The 26108-nt window shown below is 44.9% G+C and overlaps 1 protein-coding gene across 1 annotated transcript in view; it reads right to left on the bottom strand.

Moving 5' to 3' along the window:
- Positions 1-1341: 1341 nt before the first annotated feature.
- GOLM1 (golgi membrane protein 1) overlaps positions 1342-26108 on the bottom strand; it is a 242290-nt gene continuing 217523 nt past the window's right edge. Inside the window, exon 8 of the mRNA XM_033927763.1 lies at positions 1342-5451. Coding sequence (XP_033783654.1) covers positions 5414-5451 — 38 coding nt within the window. The 3' untranslated portion in view covers positions 1342-5413. The remainder of the gene's footprint in view (positions 5452-26108) is intronic.

The raw sequence follows: 26108 nt of genomic DNA, 5'->3' as shown, positions 1-26108 counted from the left end.
TATCTTTGCGGATAGATCCCACATGTTTGTCCCATTTGGCCTTAAAATCTTGCACGCTTCTGGCCTCAATAACCTGAAGTGGAAGACTATTCCAGCGATCAACCACCCTTTCTGTGAAGAAGAACTTCCTAGTGTCACCGTGCAGTTAACCCTATTAATGAATATTCTGTGTTATGATTTTTTCTGAAACCTGTTTGGTTGGGATGTAAAACGTTAGTAGATTCTACAAAATCAGATAGTTGATTAAACACTACTCTTTCAGCTATTTTTCCCATAAATGGGATATTGGCAATAGGACGGTAGTTCATAGGGTCGTCAGAGTTTATTTTGCGGTCCTTTATTAAAGGATGAATGATTGCTGTTTTCCATATGGTGGGGAAAGTGCCTGATTTGAGACTTTTTAGTATTAAGGAATATATAAATGGGCCAAAACAAGAAAAATATTTTTTTAATATAAATGGAGATATGATTTCCGATGAAGAGCCTTTTAAATTGATTTTTTGGATAATATCTTTAATTTCTGTTAAAGAAGGATAGTTAAAAGTAGAACATTTAGAATAAGGAAATTATACAGCACAAATTTTATCCTGGAGTGCCATTTTACAAAAGTCATCCCTTGCCTGGGAGCACATTTTGTTTCCTATCATAGAGAAGAGAAAGTGCATTAAAGTGATATTGTGGAGAAGATGTAAGTTTCAAAAGATCTGTTTTCAGTTTACAAATTTGCTTTTTGGGGGTTTTGTTTTTGCTTGTTTTTTCGCATTTAGAGCACTAGCGTGTGTAGTCCTACTTACAGAAACACTATCAATGCCACAGATCTGTTGAGTCACTTCTTGGCAATTAACTCCAAGAGAAGATCTCATCTAGAATTAACACCAAAACTATATATCTTCACAGTATATTTAGTTCAAGCTAAAACTCTATTTGGCCCACCTAATTTTCTAACATACAAACATTTGTCTAAGAAATTAGAGAGAAAAACACCCCTTTACACCACATACTATCTCAGCACACCGGTCATCTTTACTGTGTGTGCTGTTCAACTGTACACTGCCTGTCACATCCACTCTCTCCAAGACCTGAACAAGAGAGGAAATCAATAACTTTTTTGAATACAATCATAGTTAGAAGAGAGCTGGCAAAACTTTACAGTCAGTCTGCTAATAATCATTTCTATAGCGCTGTATACATTATATGCAGGTACATTCTCTGTACTTACAATCTAAGTTTTTTTTGTACCTGGGGCAATGGAGGCTTAGATGACTTGCCTACAGTTACAAGGAGCTGCAGTAGGAACCCAGTTCCCCAGAATTACATTACATTAGTGATTTCTATTCCACCATTACCTTGGGCGTGACAGAGACCTTCCTAGTCCTGATCAGAGGGTCTTATATACATGCAAACACATTTAAAACTTGGAAAAAGTCAGGATGATAAACAAAAGACCAGGAAACCGATATATAACATAGGAAAAGGGGAATTCACTATTTGTGTGAGGTGTTAGGTGAAGCAGGACCATATGGAAATCAGGTATAGATATATATAATACATTCATAGAGGCATTAAGAACTCCATCTTGTATTAATGACTCCATTTTGGGTTTCTGTCTTTCTGTGTCTCTTCTTCTTGAGGTAAAACATACTGCAGTTGTCCTGCCTTGAGCCTCATGGCCTAATTGATAACAGATGTGCTTGAGCTGGTTAGGTGGAGCATATTTGATTTCATATCCCAATGTGGGGTATAAAAGGAAAGCTTTCTTGTATTAAATATGAATGAAATATGTGTGTTGGTATGAGTGAATGGGATCCCATGAGTGATTATGTGTGTGAATGTATATTAAACATGAGAATAGATTTTGAAAAACATATTTTATATATTTTAAATCTAAGGAAATTTTGAAAAGTATCACATCCATCATTTACTATGTTACTATCTGGAATTTAACCTCTCTGACCTTTAAGCTAAGCAACTCTCTCTACTCTTTGGGGGGAATAGCCCCTCCTCCTTCTTCTGTGCTGACAGGGACACAAACTTCTCAGCAGATGCTGAAAAACAGAAATGCAGGCTGGCTTAACTGTTTGATTTAAGTTTTGAGAATGACAAAAAAGAGTATTGGATATGTAATAATGTTTTATGCATATTTAGAAATTAATGTAAACAAAAATATGATTTGTGAAACTTTTTCTCTATGTCAAAAGGATTTTTCTTTGTTCAAACTTAAGGACAGCCTCTGTAGGTCGATTGGTTGACAAGTAATGATGTCATACTGGATAGAAGAGATATATTGGTGAACAACGAAGAATAGGTCGGAATTCTTTGCTAGAAATGCCAGATTTTGGCTTCTGTAAAAAATTTCCATGACGCAAATAACCTTTTGATAATTGTTATGGAAATTAATAAACGCAATAATATTTTATGGAAAACATTTGCGTCATTTGCCATCATTCCTGTACATTTTACACACCTAGGAGCAAGGCTAGCTGCTCAGGTTCAAGGTAATGGTGGAATAGAAATCACTAATGTAATGTACTATTGTACTATCCATTAGGCTTCTCCACCACTCTCTAAGTTGCTCCAGTATCAGAAGTCAGGTCAAGCCCCACATTCATTTTTCAAATGTTACTCATTTACACACTTGTCTGTTGTTTAAACACATATACGTTTTTGTATGTCTCTCTATAGTTTAGGGCTTTCAGCTCAATTGGAATTGGGTTCTACTGGCCTATAAGTGGTAAGAATCTTTCTCTTATTATATACCTCACACCTAGCCCAACCATTGTAGTAAGCCGAATACTACTTTTTCCAAAAACAAAAGGCATTGCTCACTAAAAACATGGTCTTAGAGAGGAAGCATTCTCAGGTGTTCCTCAGCCACATAAACCACTGTTCCAAGAATCTAAACCTCTTTAAAAACCCTACTGCCTCCAATATCTACCATCTACTATTGCTGAGTTGATGAGTAACAAGAACAGTGAACATTAACGTTGAACTTAAAATAAATTAGACCTCAAGTGCCAGCAGGCCTGAGCAAGAGTGCTATGTTGGGCAACTGTGCCATAGGTTCACCACCACTTTTCCAGGTGGAGTTCTATAACTACAAAATAAATTATGTAAGCTTTCTGCACAGCAAGCACACACATAAATGACAAACATACACACAATTTATACCCTTCTCAGAGCACATCTATAATCAGTTCTTTTAAAAGCAGTTCTGTTCTAGGCCTGTAAAAAGACAAGACTCTCATTTCAGAAGTTCTTGCCAACAATCCTTCCACTGCAGAAAAAGATAAGAAGGAATATAAATGCTACTACTGTTTCTGCGTAAGTGGTGCAGTAGAGAAAATTGGCACAGTGTGTCATTTTCTGAAAAACAAATTTTCTCTACTTCCAAGCCCTGTCTTTCCTCAACTTCAATTTTAAAAATGAAATTCTATTTGCCAGAGCAGAGGTGGGCAACCTTTACATACAGAAGGCCACAATGTTATGTAGTGTCAAAACTGGAAATGCACAGAGCTCCAAAGTTTTACAATAAAAGTAAAAATTTAACTATAAAAAAGAAAAAAAAAAAATTAGCTACGGAAGCTAATCTGAAAATATTTGTGAAATACGGTACTTAAAAATCACCAAAACTGTGGTTAACATCTTCTGTATATACTTCCCATGGTCTTGGGGCCCACATAAAATGTGATAGCAGGCAGCATTTGGCCCACAGGTTGCAATCCCTGTGCAGGCGTGCACACTAATCCCAGTGTCCCTGATCAGCCTTAAGCATGCTGTCTTGCTGTCAGGGCTGCTGAATACTCAAATATACAAGCTGTTTGCTACAAATCAAAGTAAAGATGCCTGTGTATTTTCAAGCAACAGGTTATTTCTCCACTCTTGTCTTCTTGGCTCCCACTTGTATCATCAGTGTATGAGAAGGAGCTGGAAGCGAGATGCTGCTGAGCTGAAACATGGAGGCCAAGAAGCTACTTTATTGTCATTGGATCTTGAAGCAGCCAGTGAACAAGTTCCCTGCCCCTCCTGCTACAAGATCTCAAGAGCAGTAGACAGATATGTAACAGATATGACAAGGTGACAGAACATTACCAGACAAATGAAGCCAGGACAGGGGCAGAGAAAGACAAGGCAGCAGAAGACAATCTAGAGAGGTGGAGAAAGGTTCCAAGAAAGTTAAGAAGGAAAAAAAAAATGTCTTCATGAGCTTGGCACAAAAAAGGCATTCAGAGGGCTAGACGTCCAAGGCAGGCCAAAGTGTATAGAAATGGAGTTACTGTGGGGATGCATGCAGCTGAGAATGAAGTGAGTGGGAATGGGAACTTGTATATTGCCTTTTTGTGGCTTTGGCATTCGAAGCTGACATTCAAAGTGGTGGGCACTAGATTAAGTGACTTGCCCAGGGTCACAAGGAGGACTTAGATTTGATCTCACAACTGCTGGGTGCAGAGGCAGCAGCTCTATTACTGAGCTGCATCTTCCAGGAGGCGTGATTAAATATGGAAGACCTGAACTCTAAATGACATGACAAAGGGTGAGAACCTTAAAATAAATATAGCAAAGCCACATTTGGGACACTGAAAAATAAGATAGTTGTTGGGGGAGGGGGGGAGGCTTTCTGAAAAGCGCATTTGAAAATTAATAGGGAATTGGCCAGCTTTGCAGCAAAGATGACAAGGAGATGGCTACATGAGGATGAACGAGTGGAATCAGCAGTGACAAGATAGGGAGACAACAAAAGAAGTACACTGAGAAGGACTTATTTTGTACCTTTTATGTCATATAAAAAGTGCATCAGTAGAAGTGTTTTGTGGGCAGTAGCAATCCTATTTGCTGGTCCTGGAAGCCCACCCTAGTATGTAATATTAAAAGGCTTCAGCCATCCTTAATTCTTGAGAGGAGAACAAACCACAAGCAAGTGTCCTGTCCAATCCGTTTGCTCCCAACAAGACATGCTAACCAGAATTCCTGGCGCTTTCTGCACAGTAAAAATGACAACAGGAGGCTACAGACAGGCTGAAATCATCGAGGAATACAATGTGAAACTAGGACACATTTAACTAATCTCATACCCTGATGGGCATTTCTTCTGGCTTCTAAAAAAAATTAATGCACAGCAAACAAGAGTTGCAGCTTCTAGAAATAGCTTGCACCCAAAGCTGAAAAAAATAGTTTTCCTGAAATATTTAAGCTTTTACATTTTGATTGGCTGTTTCAATTTTAATCTGCTTTAACCTTTCAAATATTTTTGGACCTCAGAAGAGATTCATTGTAGTGTCTTTCCTTATCCAATATCATTGTGTGTGGAGCTTTTTCTAGCCTTTTAAATTTGGCTTTAATTAAAATCGTGTGCCATTACATAGGAGTTCTGTTCGTCTGGCTGAAGATGATCTGAGCAGCTCGGTCCATGTACTTATTAGACTTCTATTTTCTCTTCCATAACAAGTTGCATATCTAGAACAGACAGAAGAAAAACATTAAGTTAAATGACTAGCTTCTTTTGGTTACAAGGCGGTAGAGAAGAACTAGTTATCTGTCTATACTTCTAAAGTTTTCAGTAGTACTAACCCGATATTCACAGGGGCTCCGTTCCAGGAACCCCCACGAATCTTGAAAAACCGTGAATATGGTTTTTCATGGGGGAGAATGAAGAGGGCAGCGGGAGAGCTGCCGGAGCGCTGCGAGTGCAGGAAATCACTTGCGGTATGCTCCGATCGCATCTTCCTGCACTAAGTCGGGCCTTATCCAATCAGGAGCTGTGTGTCAAAGCAGCTCCTGATTGAATAAGGCCTGATTTAGTGCAAGAAAAGGCAGTCGGAGCATACTGCGAGTGATTTCCTGCACTTGCGGCGCTCCAGCTGCTCTCTCCTGCCTCTCCTGCTGCCCTCTCCTTGTCGGTGGTTCGTGGTCGGAAAATACCGCGAAAGACCGGGACCGCGAAATGCTGACTGCGAACAACCGGGGGAACACTATACATTTCACATTAACAATGAAGAAAGAGATACATCTGTCTATCCACTCTACTCATTTACTCAACTGTACACTGCAAAGGAATACCATTCCAGCTACCAGTTAGAGAATGACACGGTGACGGTTTACCCGCGGCCACCGCATTTAAGCCGCGGGTCACCGCCGAAAACGGGGAAGAAAACTAGCAGTCGCTGCGGTGACGGGGACAAGGCCATTCACCGACCGCGGAAACGGTGAACAGGTTTGTCCCCGCGGGCCAATGTACCCCCTTCTAGGAACCGCTATTTACCGCCCGACGCCCGATTCACCCCCCCAGCAGGACCGCTCGCACCCCCACCCCGAACGACCGCTCGCACGCGCTCCCACCCGCACCCGCGATCGGAGCAAGAGGGAGCCCAAGCCCTCTTGCCCGGCCGACTCCCCGACGTCCGATACATCCCCCCCCCCCGGCAGGACCACTCGCACCCCCACCCCGAAGGACCGCCGACTTCCCGACAATATCGGGCCAGAAGGGAGCCCAAACCCTCCTGGCCACGGCGACCCCCTAACCCCACCCCGCACTACATTACGGGCAGGAGGGATCCCAGGCCCTCCTGCCCTCGACGCAAACCCCCCTTCCCCCCCAACGACCGCCCCCCCCAAGAACCTCAGACCGCCCCCCCCAGCCGACCCGCGACCCCCCTGGCGACCCCCACGACCCCCCCACCCCCCTCCCCGTACCTTTGGTAGTTGGCCGGACAGACGGGAGCCAAACCCGCCTGTCCGGCAGGCAGCCAACGAAGGAATGAGGCCGGATTGGCCCATCCATCCTAAAGCTCCGCCTACTGGTGGGGCCTAAGGCGCGTGGGCCAATCAGAATAGGCCCTGGAGCCTTAGGTCCCACCTGGGGGCGCGGCCTGAGGCACATGGGCCCAACCCGACCATGTGCCTCAGGCCGCGCCCCCAGGTGGGACCTAAGGCTCCAGGGCCTATTCTGATTGGCCCACGCGCCTTAGGCCCCACCAGTACGCGGAGCTTTAGGATGGATGGGCCAATCCGGCCTCATTCCTTCGTTGGCTGCCTGCCGGACAGGCGGTTTTGGCTCCCGTCTGTCCGGCCAACTACCAAAGGTACGGGGAAGGGGGGTGGGGGGGTCGTGGGGGTCGCCAGGGGGGTCGCGGGTCGGCTGGGGGGGGCGGTCGTTGGGGGGAGGGGGGTTTGCGTCGAGGGCAGGAGGGCTGCAGTGCAAACATAAGCCTTTCATTAAGACAATCCTGGTTCGCTTTTCCAAGTTAAAACAATTAGAAAAATATTTCTGGAGTGCTGTAATAAATTAAAATTAATAGTGCTCAGAACCCCCAAGGTAACTTCAGGCATCATTTTGAAGCTGGGGGGGGCGGTCGTTGGGGGGAGGGGGGTTTGCGTCGAGGGCAGGAGGGCTGCAGTGCAAACATAAGCCTTTCATTAAGACAATCCTGGTTCGCTTTTCCAAGTTAAAACAATTAGAAAAATATTTCTGGAGTGCTGTAATAAATTAAAATTAATAGTGCTCAGAACCCCCAAGGTAACTTCAGGCATCATTTTGAAGCTGGGGGGGGGGCGGTCGTTGGGGGGAGGGGGGTTTGCGTCGAGGGCAGGAGGGCCTGGGATCCCTCCTGCCCGTAATGTAGTGCGGGGTGGGGTTAGGGGGTCGCCGTGGCCAGGAGGATTTGGGCTCCCTCCTGGCCCGATATTGTTGGGGAGTCGGCGGTCCTTCGGGGGGAGGGATGTATCGGACGTCGGGGGGGGGGGGGCATCCGGCTTTCAGGATGGGGACAGACCTTCAAGGGGGGACAGTGCAGGGAAGTCAGGGAATTTATATTAATTAATTTTTTCTCTGCGTGTTTTGTTTTTGTATAGTTATTAACTAATATTTAACTAAGTTTTAAAGTTTTAAAGAATGTTTCCTTTATACGTAAATAAAGAAAAGTGAATGGGATTGCAGTGGCGGTGACGGGGCGGTGAATGGGGTGGCAGTGGCGGTGACGGGGCGGTGAAGAGGATGGTGAGACGGGGACGGGGCGGTGACGGGGATGGTGAGACGGGGACGGGGCGGTGACGGGGATGGTGAGACGGGGATGGGGCGGTGACGGGGACCAATTTTTTCACCGTGTCATTCTCTACTACCAGTCACAGAATGAGACTTCTTGGCCTATACTGCATCATCTTGCTTAGTTTCTTCCTATGCCTCATTCCTCTCACCTCTAAACACAGAACTGCAATAATCTAAATAAGCAGCAATACTAAAGTGGTCACTGCCCAGAATTTTGCACCTCTGATCCCCCGCTTAGCCTGCCAGCCAGAGAGAGACAAACCTGGCTATGTGAGCACTTAATTCTACTAGGATTTCTTGTTATAAGCAAAATTAGAGTCTGGAAAAGTATAACTTTACTGAAGATATCCACAAGGATAAAAGTTCCAAATCTTCAATATCACAGTTTATCAATAAAAGAACATGAATTCAGGAAAGAATTTGACTGGAGTACCTGCATTAGGAGTCAAGAAATCTCATCATGCTGCTCTTGTCGTATAACCATGGTATCAATTGGAACAGTAAACAAGTCACTTAAAAGCGCATCTCACATTGAATAGTCAAAGAGTAATACTCCATATGAAACATAACCATATCAAGACTATCATGTTCTGATATTGAAGATCTGGCACTTTTATCCTTGTGTATATCTTCAAGAAAAGATACACTTATTTTCTTTTTGGGGCTCTATTTTTGCTTAGTCCAACTTTTGGGGGGGCCTTTTTGGCTTTTGTGAGGTTCTTTGTTCTTGGTTGCTTTCAGGACTTCTTGTTATTATAGAATGTGTAGTTACCAGATTAGACCCAACAGCTAGTCAATTCTACCATCGCCTAATGGTTAGGGCAGTGGCCTAAAGACTAGAGAATGACATGGGAACAAATTTTTCCCCATTCCTGTAACCACACAAGCCTCGGACACTTATGATTTTAAAGTGTTTGAGGCTTGTGCAGATGAGGACAGAGCTTGCAGGAATGGGGTAAGGACAGGAAAATAACTTGCTGGGTTGGTAAAATGAGCTCCTATGGGGACAGGGAAAAATTTGTCCCTATGTCATTTTCTACTAAGGATCAAGTTTATTAAAAAGTTTCAAGTTTATTAAAAAAAAAAAAAAAATTTAACTGCTTAATCAGGTTTCTAAGCGGTGTACAATATAAAATTTGCATAAAAACAGATTAAAAATCAGGGAAACTAGACAAAACCAAAGTGGCTTAGTAAAACACATAATAAGACATATGGACTTACTTCAAACAATAGGAAAGAAAGGGAAGAACTACAATCATGAAAGAAAAAGCAAAACAAAAAAGAAAAAACAATAGGTTAGGGCACAGGTGTCGAAGTCGGTCCTCGAGGGCCGCAATCCAGTCGGGTTTTCAGAATTTCCCCAATGAATATGCATTGAAAGCAGTGCATGCACATAGATCTCATGCATATTCATTGGGGAAATCTTGAAAACCCGACTGGATTGCGGCCCTCGAGGATCGACTTTGACACCCCTGGGTTAGGGTATCAGGGAAGCTAGGGTTCAAATGCTACTGCTGCTCCTTACGATACATCCCTCCATTGTCTACTCCTGGTGGAATTCTGTGCAAAAAAAAAATTCAAAATTCTGCAGGTTTATTTGTCAAAATTTAAACAATATTTTTTTGTGTCCCCTTATCTATCCTGTCCAGCATCTCCCCTCTATTCCCCTATCTCTATCCTGAGATTCATGCCTCTGTTCCTCTCCATTCCTGCGTATCCATCATCCCTTTGCCAGAATTACCCCTGTTGAAATATTGTCCCTGTGTCTAGCATTACCTTCTATGATGCCCCCATCTCAATGCTCTCTCCCCATCAAGCATTTCTTCTCCATGTCTGTCCCTCCCTGTGACCAACATTGCTTCAGTGTCCAAGTCAAGTCCCCATCTAGGATCCTTTCTCTATGTTTCTGTGCCTCTGTGTGTAGGATCTCCCCTGAGCCAGCATCTCTCTCTCCCTTACCCCTGTCCTCCTGAGCCAGCATCTCTCACCCCAACCCACTCCAGCCAGCATTTCTCACTCTCCTTTAGCCAGTACTTCTCACTTTCTCCCCAAACATCTATCTCCTCACTCCCCCCTTGAGCCAGCATCTCTTATTTTCCCCTACCCTGTTCCCCCAAGCCAGTATCTCAGAGTCTGTCTCCCCTAACCCCCATACATTCATGCAATTTTTTAAAATCACTCCCTTCCATCCAGTTTACCCCTACTTCTTTTTCCCTCTCCTCCGCCCCATATCTCAGCATCTGCTCCTACCAAGGCCTGTGGCCTGACTCGTGTCCCTTTCTAAGGCTCCCCCCAGTGTTCCTAAGATGTCATGCCCGCCAGTGGCAAGTCCTATAGGTAGCCTGTGCCAGCTCTGAAGGCTTTCCTCTACCAGATCCCTGCTTGTGAACAAATATGAAGTGACATCAAAGGTGGGAACGCAGTAGAAGGAAGCCTGCAGAACTGGCGTAGATTGCCTAAAGATGTCGCTGGCAGCAATTCCTGAAGAAGAGGGAGAGAGGGAATGCTACTGGCTGTCAGTGCAAAGACCCAAAATCAAAATTGTGCGGACAAAACAGGTGATTCTGCATGCCTGAAAAATTCTGTGCAAATTCTGCATTGGACAGTTGTGCAGAATTCCACTAAAGTAGTCGTCTCAGGCTCAAAATTAGATTGTAAGCCCAAAATATGCTGTACCTGAATGCTAATCTCATTTTTATTTACTTCTGAAAAATGCATGAGTTAATCCAAAATCATTTCCCATCCCAAACTCAGCCATGTAGTGACTTCCAACTTTTTATATTACTGCTTTGTCATTCATTCTGGTAGCATCAGAACATTGCAAAATCTGTCTAGTATGGCATCACAAATATGTATCGTATCAGTCTTGCTACCTCTGCAAACTTTTCCCAACAATTTACTTCTCCTGCCATTTTCTTAGCCTTTTACTACTACGTAATTAAAACCTTATACAGTGTTCTACCCAGAAATTTTTTCTAGCCGGGTGGCATGAAAAAGTAGCCGGGTGGGGTGGGGCGAGACAGGGAAATTTGGTGGTGGGGAAAATTAAGGGCTCCTTTTACTAAGCTGCAATAGCGTTTTTAGCGCGTGCAGAATTGCCACGCTACACGGCTAGAACCGTCTAGCATGTGCGGCAATTCTACGCGAGCTAAGCGCGCGGTAAAACCGCTATCGCAGCTTAGTAAAAGGAGCCCTAAATGTGTACTAATTGTATTAGTTAATTATTATTAGTTATTTTCCAATGCTCAATATGACTGCCTTTCTTAAGGTTTGACACTTGTTCCATAATATATATATTAAATTTAAGAAGTATCCAATTCTAGAATAATTAGATATTTGCCCTCTTTCAACTGGTATAGAGCAGAGTCTCAAACTTTTTTAACTCCGGCACACTAAACGGAGCAAATGTTTTTTGTGGCACACTAAATGCAGCAAATGTTTTTTCATGGCTGGAAAAAATTTCTGGGGAGAACACTGATGCCCTAATTTTCAAGGTCCAATCACATCAAAGAATGATGCTTATCTGGGCAGTTGTATAATAAAAAGAATGGATAAGATAATATGAGAAGTGAAATTGTCATGAATCAGAGGGATACATACCCTGTAGGTCCTAAAAGCAGGCTTGTGGATTAGATATAAACTATGAAGGCAGTGGCATAACTAGCATATGTGACACCCGAGGCCCATCATTTTATGACACCCCCCCATCTGTATGAAAAACATGATTTTTAGTAACAATCCACACATCACACAAGAGTGTGCCTAGGAAAAGGCAGCATCTTACATATTGCAGTGAGCAGTACATCAATACACCCATTGTAAAACTAAATAAGCCAGACTAGTACATATCAATCCTACACAGTCAATCCTAACTGAAAACCATGTCTTTCGAACACACCTTCGCCTAGTATGAAATATGTAATCACAAACTAACCCCTCTCCCTTTTACAAAACTGTAATGTGGTTTTAGCTATGGTGGTAACAGTTCAGACTCTCATAGAATTCTGAGCAATTACCACCATGGCCAGTGCTAAAAAAAACGCTTTTACAGTTTTGTAAAAGGGGGGATAAAATAGAAAAACGTAGACAAAGGTTAAATTGAACTATCAAGAAGCTGGACTCTGTATACAATGCAACACCACAGAAACAGCGATGCAACTCCCCTAAAGCAAAAAAAATAAATAAATATAATTTTTTTCTACATTGTCTTCTCTGGTTTCTGCTTTCCTCATAGTCTTGACACTCTCTTCCTTTCATCCACTGTCTACCCTTTCTCTGCCCCTTCTATATGGCATCTTCTCTCCTTGTATTCCCCTTCCATCTCTCCCTACACCCCTATTATTCTGGCATCCATCTTCTTCCCTTCCCTCCTTCAATGGTCTGGCATCTCTCTCCTCTTCTTCCCTTCCCTCTCCCACACCCCCATAGTCTGGCATTTCACTCTCTCCTCTCCTTCCCCCCACTTCCATCAGCATCTGCCCCCTTTCTTTCCCTCCAACCCAATTCCATCCAGTATCCTTCCCCCTTATGTCTCTCTCTCCTTTCCCTGCATACCAAATCCATCAGCATCTGCCCCCTTTCTCTCCCTCCACCACCCTTCCTTACCACCCTGACCTCCTTTTTCTCCCTCCACCACCCTACTATACTCCTCTCTCCCTCCAAACCAGAAGGTCCCATGATGACTGCTTCTGTTGCCTCTGCCTCTGGAAGATGTAAGTGACGTTGGAGGGGGGGGGTGGGCTGGCAGACACAGGGAATTACAGCAAGGTTCCGCAATTCCGGAGGCAGAGGCGGCAAATGCAGTCATCGTGGGACCTTCCTGCACTTCAGTGCGGCTGGTAACTCTGCTTCAGAATAAGTACGGCAGCCGTGCTGAGGTGCATGTGCCATTTAGAGCAGCTTGGAAGGTTCTGGATCCAGCCGGCTGTGTACCCCCCTAGGGCTGGCACCCGGGGCGGTCTGCCACTGTATGAGGGGACAAAAAATAATAGAAAGAATGGATAACTTGACCAATTTAGACATGTCATACAATTATAACCACAAAAATATGTCATAAAATATAATTCTAAACTCAAAAGACTCCAGACGAAAAGCATACTATAAAAAGGAAACCAGAAAAGACCAATCCCATAGTACTAAGATCCAAATGCTAAAATCGGACATGTCCATTACGAAGAGACGTGTGAATCACCGCTAATTATAACGAGTGAGTCTTTAAAATATGAGACGGTAACGGATAGCCAGACCTGGTGAACGGAAGTGACAAATACTGGAGCCAAAACCAGAGCACCGTGATGAAACTTGAATATGGATACCTTGCATTTCTTGGCGTTGAAGCCCAGCTGTCAGGTAGATGACCAACGTTCCAACAAAATCAGGTCCTGCGTCATACTATCGTGTAAATCAGAGCCGCTCACTATGTTAAATAGTTTGGCGTCATCGGTGAATAGTATTATTTTATCTTGAAGCCCCTGAGTCAAGTCCCCTATGAATAAGTTGAAAAGGAGCGGTATTCCACTTGACACTTCTGACGTTTTAGAGAGGGTACCTTTAACCACCACCCTCTGAAGTCTACCATTGGCTATTTTTTGGGCTTGCGAGCTACTTTTAAAATGACCAAGTCAAAATGATCTACTAACAATAAAATTTTTTTTAAAAAAACCACAAAGCACACTGTACGCAGAGAAAATGTTAATAATCATTCCTATTCCGGGGTTTTCTCAAAGAGGTCAAAGCAGATGACTCTATGCACTGTCACCTCACTAACAACCATACAAAAATAGACAAATATACCCCCTCCCTTTTTACTAAACCACGATAGCAGTTTGCTGCACTGAATGCCCAGCACTGCTCTTGACGCTCATAGGCTCCCTGCGCTAAAAAACGCTATTGCGGTTTAGTAAAAGGGGACCATAGTGTAAAATATAGACAGCAGATATAAATTCAGACACATTTTGATCAGTAAATTTAAAATAAACTCATTTTTCCTACCTTATTGTCTGGTGATTTCATGAGTCTCTGGTTGCACTTTCTTCTTCTGACTGTGCATCCAATCTTTCTTCCCTTCTTTCAGCCTGTATGCTTCCTCTCCTCCTGACCTCATTCCCCTCCCCCCAACTTTTTCTTCCTCTCTTCCTGCCCTTTCTTTCTTTCTCTCTTCATGCCCCCTTTCTTTTTTTCTGTTTCTCTTCCAGCCCTCTTACTTTTTTTCTCCTTGCCCTCCCCCAAGCCACTGCCATCGGGGAACAGGCCCCAAAGCCGCTGGCCGCCACCCCCACCAACCTCTCCCTACTTCGGGCCGACCAGCATTCCTCTCCCCGATGTCAATTCTGCCGTCGGAGAAGAAGGCTGATCGGTCCAAGATCACAATCGATTGGGGGAAATGCTGCCGGGTCCTGCCTTCGCGGAAACTGAAAGTAGGCAGGACCCGGCAGCAAGAAGAGCAAATGGAAAACTTCTCTGACCTGTCTCCCGCCTTAGCCCGTAGCGAATTTATGCTTCGGGGATCTAACATGTGCGTGCCGGCTTCACTTCTCTTCCCTACCCCCCCCGGACATAACTTCCGGTTTCGGAGGGAAGAGAAGGGAAGCCGGCACACACACGTTAAAGCCCCGGAGCATAAGTTCGCTACGGGCTAAGGTGAAATCTTCAAGCCGGCTTTTTTTTTATGTTGAGCAGCAGCGGAGGCAGCAGAATTTAGCTGGGCGGTCATCTAAATTACCCGGGCGGACCGCCCAGCTGAAAGGCCCCAAGGAGAACACTGCTTATAATCTTTTTTTCTTGATCGTATACTTTTCTCTATGCCCTTCTGACTCTTAAAGAAAAACCCCTAAACTATTACCCAGTGAGCTATTTTCTCACCAGTTATCTAAAAGCTGCAATGGTCCTCTAATCTAGTTTGAAAAACACAAAACAGGCATTATATGCAGAATTACCCCCTATACTGATCTTAACCCTCCCCCCTCTTTTGGAATCATTTAGTCTAGCTCTTGCTCTATGGTATTCCATGCCTCTATTGTGAGAAGTGAATGTGTGAACTGAGGACCAGGTGGGAGCTTTACAGATTTCCCCTATGGGAATAGATCTGAGGAAAGCTACAGAAGCTGCCATAGCTCTAATTTTGTGGGCTTTGACATGACTCTCCAGTGCCAGTCCAGTCTCAGCATAAAAGAATGAGATACAGGCAGCCAGCCAATTGGAAATTGTTCTCTTGGAAATAGGATGCCCCAATTTGATTGGATCAAATGAGATGAACAGTTGGGGAGAAGTACGATGAGGCTTTGTCCAGTCGATGTAATAAGCCAAAGCATGTTTACAGTCGAGAGTGTCCAAAGCGGTTTCTCCTGCATGAGAATGAGGCTTAGGAAAAAATACTGGCAGAACAATTGACTGATTGAGATGAAATTCAGTGACAACTTTTGGAAGAAACTTTGGATGTGTGCGCAAAACCACTTTGTCATGATGAAAAACCGTGAAGGGTGGATCTTCCTGACAGAGGTGAGAGCAATAAGGAAGACAACTTTCCATGTAAGAAACTTGAGATGAGCTGTGGCCATTGGTTCAAAGAGTGGCTTCATCAAACTGGAAAGAACCACATTAAAGTCCCAGACAGGTGGAGGTTTGAGAGGTGGTTTAACATTGAAAAATCCTTTCATGAATCTGGATACCAAAGGATGAGCAGGAAGAGGTTTTCCCTCGACTGGCATGTGAAAAGCGGTAATAGCACTGAGATGGACTCTGATAGATGTAGACTTGAGACCAGAGTCAGATAGGTGAAGTAGATAATCCAACACCAATTCCACTGCCAAGGAAGTTGGATCGTGATGATGAAGAATACACCAGGAAGAAAACCTAGTCCACTTTTGTTGATAACATTGCTGAGTGGCTGGTTTCCTGGAGGCGTCAATAATATGTTGAACAGGCTGAGAGAGATTTAATTCAGAATAATTCAGCCTGAGAGAAACCAAGCTGTCAGATGTAATGATTGCAGGTTGGGATGTAGAAGTGATTCCTGTCACTGAGTAAGCAGAGTAGGAAAAACTGGAAGAGGAATTGGTTCTCTGGAGCTAAGCTGTAGTAGAAGGGAGAACCAATGCTGCCTGGGCCACCTTGGAGCAATGAGGATCATGGTGGCTGCCTCTCGTTTAAGTTTGAACAGAGTCCTCAACATGAGAGGAATTGGAGGGAATGCATATAGAAACAGGCCCGTCCAATTCAGGAGAAAGGCATCAGCTTCCAGATGTAGAGGAGAGTAAAGTCTGGAGCAAAACTGGGGCAACTAGTGATTGTGAGGAGCCGCAAATAAGTCTACTTGTGGAGTTCCCCATTGAGCAAAGATGGACTGGAGAGTTACAGAGTTGAGAGTCCATTTGTGAGGCTGAAGAATTCTGCTGAGGTTATCTGCTAGGGAATTCTTCTCCCCTTGAATGTAGACAGTCTTTAGGAAAAGGTTGCGAGCTGTCACCCAAGTCCAGATTTTCTGGACACAACAGAAGAGAGCCCGTGCCTCCTTGCTTGTTTATGTAGTACATTGCTACTTGATTGTCTGTGCAAAGAAGGAGGACTTGGGGGTAGAGAAGATGATGGAAGGCCTTGAGGGCATAAAATATTGCTCTGAGCTCCAGGAAACTGATGTGAAATTTCCACTCCTTGGCGGTCCAAAGACCTTGAGTCTGGAGATCGTCCAAATGTGCCCCCCAAGCATAAGGGGATGCATCTGCCATGATGACCTTGTGATGAGGGGGTAAATGAAAAAGGAGACCTCTGGATAGATTGGAGGTCATCTACCATTGAAGCGACTGCAGAAGAGATGATGTTACAGATATATGCTGTGAAAGACAATCCGTCGCTTGACACCACTGAGATGCAAGGGTCCACTGAGGGGTACGAAGATGTAGTCGTGCCAGTGGAGTCACATGCACAGTGGAAGCCATGTGGCCTAGAAGAACCATTATGTGCCTGGAAGAGATGGAATGAAGAGGAAGCTTATGCTGACAAAGGCGGATGAGAGCCTGAAGGCAATCTTGAGGAACAAACGCCCTCATGAGAGTGGTATCTAGGATAGCTCCAATGAATTGAAGATGTTGAGTCGGAATGAGATGTGATTTGGGAACATTGACTTTGAATCCCAACATCTGAAGAAAAGAGATGGTCTGAGAAGTTGCTTGAACCACTTCATGAGAGAATACAGCCTTGATCAACCAGTCACCAGGTAAGGAAAGACTTGGATGCCATGTGATCTGAGAGATGTGCCACTAAAATCAGGTACTTCGTGATGACTCTGGGAGAAGATGCCAGGCTTCTCAGCTCCACGAAAAACTTAGAACTGAGGAGATGCTGAGGAGACGGGTGCCCTACGTCGGGCGGGAAGGCATTCGCGCATGCACGGTGCAGCAGTCGCGAACTTTCTAAAAGTTCTTCAAGCAAGTCTGCTTGTGAAGCTGTCCGCATCGGAGCTCCGTAGTTGACGTCACCCATTTGCCTGGAATGGGCACACCGCCTAGGGCGAAAATTGGATGACCAACAATGGCCCCATGTGGTTATTGCCAAAGTTCATAACTATGCTTGCAAGGCGGCCCTTATGCACTGCTACCAGCAACATCGGGATGATTTGTTGTATGATGTTCATCGAATCTGCCAGTTTCAGGAAAAGCTCATCCGGTTCTGAGAGAACTGTGTTTTCTATCATCTCTCCTAACTGCTGCTCTTCCTGGGGATTCTATCAGCTGGTTCAACACAGCAGCATAAAGGGGCCACTCTAAGGCTGTCCACTGGTGCCAAGTCACTTGAGAGAAAGCACATCAGGATCTGAGTGAACAGTGTTTTCTTTCATCTCTCCCAACTGCTGCTCTTCCTGGGGATTCTATCAGCTGGTTCAACACAGCTTTCCCTGTCAGGCTCTTGTCCAGCAGCAGAAGGGGGAAGCCATCAGCACAATGCAGCACGGCCCCGATGTCACCAGCAGTGGATTAATGCCGGCGTGGGAGAATCTCCTGTGGCCTGCCTTCTCTCCCCCTCTCCTCGGCAGATTTGCACTCCTGCAGCTGCATTGTTGGACACATCAAAGGGAAACTGGACTTCACTTCAGGGGTCTGCTGTCGGCGGCGCCTAGCCTTGCCTCTCCGGTGACTGGTGTCATGGTGGTCTTCATTGGCGTGGTTCCTGGGTCTGCTTCTTTGATGGCGGGCCGGTTGACTTGGTTCTGCAGACTGAACTTACTTTCAAGCCGCCTCAGAGACTTTTCTAGCTCTTAAAGTTGTTTTATTTTATCTTTAATTTTTTTTTTTTAATATTCTGGATTTTCAGAAGGCGTTTGACAAGGTTCCACATGAATGAGTACTTCGAAAAATTGAAAGCTATGGAATCGAGGGTGAAATATGTGGATTAAAAACTGACTGGAGCATAGGAAACAGAGAGTGGGGGTAAATGGACAATACTTGGACTGGAAGAGTGTCACCAGTGAGGTGCCACAGGACTCGGTGCTTAGACCCGTGCTCTTCAACATCTTTTTAAATGATCTGGACATTGGTACGACGAGTGAGATTATTAAATTTGAGGACAATATTCAGAGTAGTGAAGACACAGGGGGATTGCGAAGATCTGCAACGCGACATAATCAAGCTTGAGAAATGGGCATTGACATGGCAAATGAGGTTCAACGTGGATAAGTGTAAAGTGATGTGTCGGTAACAAAAATCTCATGCATTAATACAGGATATCCGGGGCGGTAATTGGAAAGACCTCCCAGGAAAGAGACTTGGGAGTTCTGATCAACAAGTCGATGAAGCTGTCCGTGCAACGTGCAGCGGCAGCGAAAAGGGTGAACAGAATGCTAGGAATGATTAAGAAGGGGATCACGAACAGATCGGAGAAGGTTATCATGCCGCTATACCAGGCCATGGTGCGCCCTTACCTGTAGTACTGCGTCCAGCACTTGTCACCATACATGAAGAAGGACACAGCACTACTCAAAAGGGTCCAGAGATTAGTGACTAAGAAGATTAAGGGGCTGGAGGAGAGATTAGAGAAACTGGGCCTCTTCTCCCTTAAGCAGAGGAAACTGAGAGGGGACATGATCGAAACATTCAAAATACTGAAGGGAATAGACTTAGCAGATAAAGACAGATTGTTCACCCTCTCCAAGGTAAGGAGAATGAGAGGGTACTCTCTAAAGTTGAAAGGGGATAGATTCCGTACAAACGTAAGGAAGTTCTTCTTCACCCAGAGAGTGGTAGAAAACTGGAACGCTCTTCCAGAGTCTGTTATAAAGGAAAACACCCTCCAGGAATTCAAGACAAAGTTGGACAAGTTCCTGCTAAACTGGAATGTACGCGGGTGAGGTGGGACTCATTAGAGCACTGGTCTTTGACCTGGGGGGTGCCACGTGAGCGGACTTCTGGGCACGATGGACCACTGGTCTGACCCAGCAGTGGCAATTCTTATGTTCTTAAGTTCATAGCTCTAATTTTGTGGGCTGTGACACGACTCTCCAGTGCCAGTCCAGTCTCAGCATAAGAGAATGAGATACAGGCCGCCATCCAGTTGGAAATCGTTCTTTTAGAAACAGGATGGCCCAACTTGATAGGATCAAATGAGATGAAGAGTTGGGGAGAAATATGATGAGGCTTTGTCCTGTTGATGTTATAGGCCAAAACATGCTTACAGTCCAGAGTGTGCAAAGTGGTTTCTCCAGCGTGAGAATGAGGCTTAGGAAAAAACACTGCAGAAGATTGTCCTTATGTGCCCCCCAAGATAAGGGGATGCATCCGCCGTGATGACCTTATGATGAGGGGGTAATTGAAAAAGGAGACCTCTGCATAGATTGGAGGAGGTCATCCATCATTGAAGCGACTGCAGAAGAGATGATGTTACAGATATATGCTGTGAGAGACGATCTGTCACTTGAGACCACCGAGATGTAAGGGTCCACCAAGGAACGCAAAGGAGTAGTCGTGCCAGTGGTATCACATGAACAGTGGAAGCCATGTGGCCCAGAAGAACCATCATGTCTTGCAGTGATGGAATGAAGAGGAAGCAGTTGCTGACAAAGGCGGATGAGAGCCTGAAGGAGATCTGGAGGGAGAAACGCTCTCATTAGAGTGGTGTCTAGAATAGCTCCAATGAACTGAAGACGTTGAGTCGGAATGAGGTGTGATTTGGTGAAGTTCACTTTGAATCCTTGAACTTGAAAAAAGAAATGGTCTGAGATGTTATTCAAACCACTTCCTGCCTTGATCAACCAGTTGTCTAGGTAGGGAAAGACTTGAAGGCTGTGCAATCAGGCATTTCGTGAAGACTCTGGGAGAAGACGCCAGACCGAAGGGTAGGACCATGTTCTGGTAGTGACGTTGATTTATCTGAAAACAGAGATATTTCCTGGAAGCTGGATAGATTGGAATATGTGTGTAGGCTTCCTTGAGATCCAGAGAGCATAGCCAGTCATTCTAATTGAGAAGAGGATAAAGCAGGGTGAGGGAGAACATGCGGAAATTCTCCTTGACTAGAAATTTGTTGAGAGCTCTGAGATCCAGAATGGGTCGCAGTCCTTCCATCTTCTTGGGAACTAACGGTAGTAACAGGAGTAGAATCCCTGATTCTGCTGAGAGAGAGGAACTTCCTAGATGGCATTCAGCAGGAGAATGGATTGAACTTCCTGGAGAAGAAGAGAGGACTGTGCAGGGTCCAAAGAAGACTCTCTTGGAGGATGGTCTGGAGGCAGGGTGTGAAAATGGAGAATGTAACCCTGACGAATGATGGTGAGGACCCAGAGGTCTGATGTTATGAGCTCCCAGCGAGCAATGAAAAACTGGAGACGGCCTCCGATGGGCTGAGGTAAGGTCTGTAAGATGCTGATGGTGGCTATGCTTTGAAGAAACACGTTAAAAAGGCTGTGTAGGTTTTTGGGGAGCAGCCTGTGGTTTCTGTTGATGAGGTTGCTGTTTTTGCCTTCTAGGTTGAGACTGAGCAGGAGCTGCAGGCTTGGCAGCAAACCGTCGCTGGTAAGAAGCCGGTCTGAAAGGATGAGAATGTGGAGGCTTCTTCTTAGTCTTGACCAGAGTATCCCATCTGGTCTCATGAGCTGACAACTTCTGTGTAGCCGTGTCCATGGAGGGACCAAAAATCTCATCTCCAAGACACGGACAATTTGCAAGCCTATCCTTATGGTTGACATCAAGTTCAGACAAACGAAGCCAGGCCAATTACAAAGACTAGGAAATACTCAAAGTTACAGGGAAATACTTTTTAAAACAAATAAGAGGAAATATTTTTTCACTCAGAATAATTAAGCTCTGGAACACGTTGCCACTGGTTGTTGTAAGAGCAGTTTACAGGTGGTTTTAAGAAAGGTTTGGACAATTTTCTGGAGGAAAAGTCCAAAGTCTGTTATTGAGACAGACATGGGAAAAGCCACTGCTTGCCCTGGATCAATAGCATGGACTGTTGCTGCTAATTGGGTTTTGGTTAGGTGCTAGTGATCTGGATTGGCCATCGTGAAGTATGGATGTTGCTACTTTTGGGGGTTTTGCAAGGTACTAGCGACCTAGATTGGCCACTGTGAGGACAGGCTACTGGGCCAGATGAACCATTGCTCTGACCCAGTAAGACTATTCTTATGTTCCTAGAAACATTATCTCTTGGTAAACCTTAACCAAGGACCTAGAAATATTATGGCATATAAAGACCAAGTGTCTACCCACTATCTCCTCCTCTCCCTAAGAGATCTCATGTGTCTGTCCCATGCTTCCTTGAATTCAGACACAGTGTCTTCACCATTTCTATCAGGAGACTATTCTATGCCATCTACCACCCTTTTTGTAAAAAGGTATAACTCATATCCTTAGATTACTTCTGAGCCTAACTCTTAACTTCATCTTATACCCTCTCATCTCGGAGCTTTCTTTCAAATGAGAGAGACTCACCTCATGCGCATTTATAACATGGACATATTTAAACATCTCTATTGTATCTTCCCTCTCCTGTCTTTTCTGCAAAGTATACATATTGAGATCTTTAAGTCTGTCCCCATATGCCTGTGGGCAAGTGAAAAGGGCAGCCTGGGGAATGGGGCTGTTGGCATCTTCTAATTTAGAATTGTGCAGGAGAGAATTTAACCCACTAATTTTGAATATCATTGACAGATTGCTAAGATCTAGGATGTTTTTCAGATGAAAATCTAATCAATTACTGTTAGCCAAATCTATCTTAATTTAGGAGGCCACAATTTGCCTATGAGGGATGCGGAAAAGTTCTCAGCCCAACCAAGAAGGGAATAACGAGGAGCCATGAAACTTACAACTTATTCCACATATTCACCCCTAAGTTCAACGCATTTGGCACATCGTGTCTGAAGATTCTGTAACCCTTCCACAAAATACTCTGATCTTTGGTCACCGAAATTCTGCTCCCCTGCTGCAATCATCTCTGAATCACTCAAAAACTTTTGCCCATTTAAACTCTTTTTAAGGTTTGGAAGCAGAAAATAGTCAGATAGAGCAAGATCTGATGAATAGGGTGGATGGAATATGCAGTGAAGTCCCAACTGCATCAAAATATCCATAGTTTTCCAGCCTTATGTGCTAGTGCATTGTCTTGCAAAAACTCCTTTCTGTAGCTTCCCTCTCCTTTTTTTTCTTTCAATGCTTCCTTTAAATCAGCACAGCAAGTTACAGTAGTATTCTGCATGTGACCCAGGAGTACCATCATGTGTTTCGCTGATATAGAGGAGCGGGAAGACACTGTATGACAGAGTTGAAGGAGGACTTCCAGACGTTGTTGCGGAAAGAATGCTCTGAGTTGGATAGTATCCAGAACAGCTCTGATGAATTGTAGATTCCGAGAGTGTTGAAGTCGGGATTTGGGAAAGTTGATTTTGATTCCCAAACTCTGTAGGAACTACATAGTCTGTTGAGTCGCTACAATAACCCCCTGAGATGTTGAATCTTTGATGAGCCAGCCGTCCAGGTAGGGAAATACCTGAACACCATGGTTTCTGAGAGCTGCGGCTACTACTACCAGGCACTTGGTGAACACTCTGGGAGATGAAGCCAGGCCAAAGGGCAGCACTCTGTATTAATAATGCAGATTCCCCACCCGAAATCTGAGATATGGGCGGGAGGCCGGATGAATGGGAATATGAGTATAAGTCTCTTTGAGATCCAGAGAGCATAACCAGTCGTTCTGATCTCGGAGGATCTTTGACTAAAAATTTGTTGAGAGCCCTGAGATCCAGAATGGGCCGCAGATCGCCCGTCTTCTTCGGAACAAGGAAGTAATGGGAGTAAAAACCCCTGTTCTATTGTTCCAAAGTAACTGGTTCGATGGCATGGAGATGAAGCAGAGCTTGAGCTTCCTGAACAAGAAGGGCGGTCTGGGATGGACTGGAAGGATACTCTCTTGGAGGAAGCTCTGGTGGAACCTGAGTGAAATGAAGAGAGTATCCTTCCCTGATGATTGACAGCACCCAGAGGTCGGATGTAATTGTGTCCCATTTGTGATAAAAATGATGGAGACGACCTACAATAGGAGGAAGATAGTTCAGAGACAGAACGGTGGAGGTTATGCTCTGTTTTAAACAGTCAAAAAGGTTGCGTAGCCTTAGGTGCAGCACAAGGTTGAGATTTCTGTTGCTTCCGATTCTACTGTTTCTTGGGAGGAGGGCGAGTATAAGAAGCCGCTCTCGGAGCAAAACGCCTCTGGTAAATAGGAGGAGAGTATGCAGGCTTGGCAGGAGCTGGCTTTGGTTTAGGTCTGACAATAGAAGCAAAGAATTTTACATGCTCGGATAATTTCTTGGTGGCTGCCTCAATAGATTCATCGAAGAGGTCATTGCCTGCACAAGGAATATTAGCCAAGTGATCCTGAAGATTAGGATCCATGTCAATGGTACGAAGCCAGGCAAGGCGGCGCATTGCTACAGAACAAGTAGCCACCCTGGCAGACAACTCAAAGGCATCATAAGAAGACTGAAGTAGATGTAATCTGAGTTGTGATAGAGAAACTATGACTTTTTGAAATTCAAAGTGCTTTTGAGTATCTAAATAACTGAGAAATTTAGGCAAAAGAGCAATGAGGAACTCAAAATAAGTGATAAAATGGAAATTGTAATTAAGGACTTTAGAGGACATCATGGCATTTTGATAGACGCAACGTCCGAATTTGTCCATAGTTTTCCCTTCCCTTCCAGGAGGAACAGTAGCATAAACCTTGGAAGGATAGGACCTTTTCAAGGCTGACTCCACAAGTAGGGATTGGTGAGATAACTGTGAATTCACAAATACTTTGCAATGGAGAGTTTTATATCTGGAGTCTAATTTGCCTGGAACAGCTGGAATTGCATAAGGAGTCTCCAGGCATCTGGTAAAAGTCTGAGATAAAAGCTTGTGAAGAGGAAGCTTACGTGACTCTGCTGGAGGTTGAGGAAGATGCATGACTTCAAGATACTCCTTAGAGTATTTGGAACCAGCATCCAACTGAAGGTCCAAGTCAATAGCTATCTAACGAAGAAAAGAGGAGAAAGATAGCTGATCTGCCAATGCCTTGCCTCGAGAAGGACTCGAGGTTGTTGAGGCAGCCTGGGTCGTAGATGAAGCTTCGGCAGGAAAAAAGGCATCATAAGAATAGGGAGACTTGGACGAAGCAATCGAAACCGCTGAGTCCTCGAGGTGTGGAAGTGGAGACCTCGATCGATGAGTCGATGGTCTAGTAGAACTGGAAGGTGTAGATTGAGGCTTAATTGAAGAAGGACATTCTTTGGAAGAAGAGCTATGCCTGGAAGTATGCCTCGAGGAGTGCCTCGATCGTCGGTGAGAATGGTGCTTGGAAGCAGATCTCGAAGATCAAGGAGACTTCACCCCAGAGATGGAAGCAGTCGATGCCACCAAGGAATTGATAGAGCTGGAAGCTGTGGATCGAAGCTCAAGAGGCTTAATGGAGGAACCTTGATGCACTCCCAAAGATTCTGCTCCTTGTATGGAGTGTGAAGATTCCTGTCGAGGCACTTGCAAAGAATCTGCTCCTTGCTTCACGTGCATAGATGCCAGACCAGACACTCGCAGAGACTCTGCTCCTTGCATAGAGTGTGTAGGCTCAGACTGAGGCATAGGAAGAGGCTCAACCGCACGGGAGTCTGCAGAATGCCCAGGCTGGATTAGAGTAACAAACTTCAGTCCCATATTAGTGAGGAACGGAATGAATTGCTTCTCTAACATGGTCTGGAAAGAAGCCGGAAGGATGGATCCGCGTCTGAAACCAGACCACCTGCTTTGGCTGGAGGTTCCACAGAGGCAGTGGAAATGTGCTTCGACTTGGAAGTCTTAGGTACCTTAAGCTCCACCGCTGGAACTTTCTGCTGAGTCATCTGACCCGAGGATACAGGGGAAGATACAGCAGATGTCGTCGAGGAAAGAGCCACTGCAAACGAAGAAGGTCTGATGAGGCTCAAGGTCGAAACAGTGCAGGCAGGAGGACCTTCAGTCGAAGGTGAGACCGAGGTCAGCTTCGGAGTCGAGGAAGTGGTCGAATCCGTCCCAAAGAGCTTCTCCACTGAAACAGACGACGTTTAAGGGCTCGAGGTTGAAGAATAGCACAGCGCTCGCACGACTTCGGGTGATGGTCTGGCCCAAGGCGCTTGAGGCACCTACTGTGTGGGTCCCTGAGAGAAATTGCATGTGTTGACACTGGCTGCACTTCTTGAAGCCTATTGCTGGCTGGGACATAGGAGGAAAAATAGCCGCCGCAAAGTCGAAGCCCCTGGGCTGTGGCCAAGTGGCCTGCCCCGGCAGCCGAACGGAAGAAAGAAAATTTCTTTTTTTTTTAACTAGAAATAAAAGAAACAGAGCGATTCGTGATGAAAAAAACACAAACCGTGGTGAGAGAAGGCACGAAGTAAGTAAGTTAAATGCAGAGAATCAAAGAGGGACTTCTCGGCTCCGCGGAAAACTGAGAACTGAGGAGATGTGCCCTGTGCTGGGCAGGAAAGCACTCGCGCATGCGTGGTGCGGCTCACTCGAAACTTCTAGTTTCTACAAGCAAGTCTGCTTGCGAGGCTTCCGCATTGGGGCTCCGTCGATGA

This window comes from Geotrypetes seraphini, chromosome 1, assembly GCF_902459505.1.
Source record: "Geotrypetes seraphini chromosome 1, aGeoSer1.1, whole genome shotgun sequence".
In the NCBI taxonomy this organism is placed as follows: Eukaryota; Metazoa; Chordata; class Amphibia; order Gymnophiona; family Dermophiidae; genus Geotrypetes; species Geotrypetes seraphini.
The sequence above is the reverse complement of the archived record's forward strand: the minus strand, read 5'-3'. Positions and strand labels throughout refer to the sequence as shown.